The sequence below is a fragment of the Nycticebus coucang genome, chromosome 2, assembly GCF_027406575.1.
Source record: "Nycticebus coucang isolate mNycCou1 chromosome 2, mNycCou1.pri, whole genome shotgun sequence".
Classification (NCBI taxonomy): Eukaryota; Metazoa; Chordata; class Mammalia; order Primates; family Lorisidae; genus Nycticebus; species Nycticebus coucang.
Window position 1 is genome coordinate 157,581,740 of NC_069781.1, and position 3,982 is coordinate 157,585,721.

Genomic DNA, 3,982 nt, shown 5'->3' on the forward strand with positions numbered 1-3,982 from the left:
GATAAAGTAACAGGTTAGCTGGGCACCTCTTTAAATTGTGTGGTCAGAAAAAGCCTCCCAGAGAAGGTAATGGAATAAAGAACTGAGTGGTAAGAAGAAACTAGTCCAAACAAGATTAGAGGAAGAGCATATCTTGACAAGAGGAAACAATGAATGGTGCTTCTTTTAAGAAGTGGGATGGGGGGCTGGGCGTGGTGGCTCACTCTTGTAATCCTAGCACTCTGGGAGGCCAAGGCGGGTGAATTGCCTGAGCTCATGGGTTCCAGACCAGCCTGAGCAAGAGTGAGACTGGGTCTCTAAAAACAGCCGGGCCTTGTGGCGGGCACCTGTAGTCCCTGCTACTTTAGAAGCTGAGGCAAGAGAATCACTCGAGCCCAAGAGTTTGAGGTTGCTGTGAGCTATGACACCACAGCTCTCTACTGAGGGTGACAAAGTGAGACTCTGTCTCCAAAAAAAAAAAAGAAAAGTGGGATGGGAATATGGTCATAAACAAGATAAGAAGGACCCAATAGAGAGATTTGAAGGACCCAAGTCATGTAGGGCCCAGTAAGCCAGGGCAAGCAATGTAATTCTTTTTTTTTTTTTTTTTTGAGGTTTCAATATTTTATTCAAGTTTTAAGTGATGTTAATTACAGCATTTGAAGGGGAGAATCTAATTCCACACAAAATGGAAGACTCTAAAATATACCCATTAAACTGCTAAAAAATAAATTGAGTGGTAAGAATACAACAAAAGTCCAATTTAGATTCTGAGTGTTGTCACCATGTGATCACAATCACACAGACTTCCCAGCTTATAGCTGGGGATCCTAGAAGCTATTTCATACTCTTGTGCAAGGGCAAAAAAACACAGCACGAGAAGGAATTAAGTCCTGAATTATTGGCTTCACCACATCCACCCTCTCCACCCCAAAATGGCACAAAAGAAGCAGCTACCACACCCTGCAGACCTTTTGGTATAAAAGAGGTGATAATGGACTAAGGTGGGAACAGGTCATGAATATCTGTCTATAAAAGTCCCTTTCAGGTGAGTTTGCACACACCATCAAACAATGAGCCTCTCATTAATTAGGGTTAGAAAATCAAGGTTCAATTCTCAGGAAGTCACAATTTCATTCATTTACTCAGTGTGAATTTACAAAGTGCCTACACATAATCAGCTTCCACTTGCAGCCATTTCTAGATAAAAAAGAAACCTGGCATCTCTAAAGAAGCCACCATGTTCCCCTCAAGTCTACAACTGAGAAGACCTTTTTTGGAATCGGGATTCTTCTGTACCTCTGAAAGGGTAACACCTTAAAGCTGAATCATCTTTAACCTGGAGGTCTAACATGATATTGAGCAATACTTGCATCCCAGACATACAACATTAAAAGATTACGCTAAATTCTGAAGGTAGCTATGTTGCAAAATAGTTTAAAATTAAACAAGTGTACAGTATTCATTTATGCTTGAAATTCCAGTTCTAGACCAAGCTTGTGGCCACCGGCATTGACATTCTTGCCATCCAGCAGAGCTGACAGTGTCAGTTTGATACCTGGCTTTAGGGTCTGAGTGTATCCTAAACCTATCAGGCTGGAGTTGTTCACTTTAGCCGAGAAGCAGGCATCAGGGTAGATCTGGTACTTGGCTGCTATTCCAAAGCGAGTGTTACTGTTTCCTGCTGTCCAGGTGAGATTGACAGCAGTCTCCAACTTCTTATTCACTTTCTGGTAAATGGAGCCACCAAACTCTGTCCTGTCATTCACATTAGTGTGAAGCTGGAATTCGTCAGTCTTATAGCCAACTGCAAAGTTGCTGTGGGTCACTCGGGACTTTGCAGTCTCAAAATTCATCTGGTAGCCAGCCATCCAGCCCTCATAACCCGGGCACCAGAGCACCCCGATGGAAGGCCCAGCAAGGTCCAAGTCCACGTCGCAGCCCAGATTGATGTGCTCTCGCTTGTACCCTGTCTTGATTTTAGCATTTTTTTCCCCAGTGTTAGGTGAGAAGGATGAATCGAAGGTCAGCTTCAGTCCACGTGCAAGCTGATCTACCACGGTGATCTCAGTGCCCAGCGTGTTGTCAGTGTTCCATTTCTCTGTAAATGTCAGGCCATATTCGCTCCATCTGTACTTGGTTTCCAGACTGCCTGTCACTTTGGTGGTCTCAGTATTAGCTGAGCCTGAACTTGTAAATTCCAATCCATTCTCAGATTTTGTTTTCAAATCAAGTTTTAGTAAGCCAAATCCGTAGCCCTTGGTGAAGACATCCCTGGCAGACTTGCCAAGATCAGCATACGTGGGAGGCACAGCCATCTTCTGCTCAGAGGTGATGGCAGCTATCTCGGCGGCCGCTGTAATTCTTAATGTGATGGGAAGACTGGATGATTTCTGAAAAAAATATTGTTGTTTTGAGATAATCGTAGATTCACATGTGATTGTAAGAAATAAAGCAGAAAGATCCTGTGTACCCCAAACTCAGTTTCCTTCATGTTAACATCCTGCAACATTGTAATACAGTATCATAGCCAGCATATTGACAGTGATGTAATTCATGGATCTTACTCAGATTTCCCACATGCCTTGTACAAATTTCTGTGTGTATAGGTGTATGTATTCTATGCAATTTTATTGCTGGTGTAGAGCAGTGTATTTGCCACCACAGCCAAGATACAGAACAGTTCTATCACCATAAGGAATTCTTTTTAAATTGCATGTACTCCAAAGAGTTCTTGTGTTTCCATTGCATAGTCCCATCTGTGTCCACCCTCATCCCCATCCCTAAGCCTTGGCAACTACTAATATGTAGTTTCTATAATTTTTTTTTTTTTTTGTAGAGACAGAGTCTCACTGTACCACCCTCGGGTAGAGTGCCGCAGCGTCACACAGCTCACAGCAACTTCTAACTCTTGGGCTTACACGATTCTCTTGCCTCAGCCTCCCAAGCAGCTGGGACTACAGGCGCCCGCCACAACGCCCGGCTATAGTTTCTATAATTTTTTTCATCTTGAAAATGTTATGTGTATGGAATTTTGTAATATATAACCTTTTTAGATAGGCTTTTCTCCCCAAGATCCATGTTGTTTCATGTGTCAATAATTTGTTTCTTTTTACTGTTGAGTAATATTATATAGCATGGATGTAAGACAGTCTATTTACTCATTCACCTACCAAGTTGTTTACAGTTTTTGGCTATTATGAACAAAGTTACTATGAACACTTGTACATGGGTTTATGTGTGAACAGGAGTTTTCATTGCAATTAGATAAATTCCTAAGAGTGCCATCATCATATGATAGTTGCATGTTTAGTTTTTAAATAAACTGCCAAATTGTTTTTCAGAGTCACTGATTGATTTTTAAGTAGGGGATAATTTGTTTTTTTGTAAGACCATTCTAGATACTCCTTAGTACACAGGGAGTCAGTTTGTCAAATACAAGCAGCAATACCAGCTGTGAGGCCAGGGGGACAAGGATGGTGATTTGGGCTAGGGAGGAACTAGACATGTAGGAAAGAACAGAGGACTTGACTACAGACAAGCTGTTTCACTTTCCAGAGCCTTCTCTGACTCTTAGCATCCACATCTCTGAAAGGATAAAAGAATATCCACTTCATAAAATGTTGAGGCCTGAAAATCAAACACACAGGGGGCTTGGCACATATTAGGAACTCAGAAATTAGGAGCTAATATGTCTGAGTTCAGTTTTTATGTTGACATGAGCAGGTTCTCCTTGCCTTTCCCCCCTCTTCATTAAAAAAAATTCCTTATTATCTGAATTGCTTAGGGTTTTATTGTTTGTTTTCTGGCTAAATTAATTTTAAAAAGGGCCCAAATCTGTGTCTTCATTAACAGATGTATTCCTTCATACAGCTCTTTAGAGAATGTGACTTAAGGCAGAATTTCTTTTCTTTTCTTCTCTTCTTCTTTTTTAAAAATCTTGCTGTGCTCCCAAATGCCTGAAAAACCCTCCCTCCCCATATTTTTTTACTTATGCTGATAA

At 41.3% G+C, this 3,982-nt stretch overlaps 1 protein-coding gene across 1 annotated transcript; it reads right to left on the minus strand.

Moving 5' to 3' along the window:
• Positions 1-578: 578 nt before the first annotated feature.
• On the minus strand, positions 579-2,331 carry LOC128594429 (voltage-dependent anion-selective channel protein 1-like). Its single transcript, XM_053603246.1, has one exon. The coding sequence runs from the start codon at positions 2,295-2,297 to the stop codon at positions 1,446-1,448; it is 852 nt and encodes a 283-aa protein (XP_053459221.1). The 5' UTR covers positions 2,298-2,331; the 3' UTR covers positions 579-1,445.
• Positions 2,332-3,982: the final 1,651 nt, after the last annotated feature.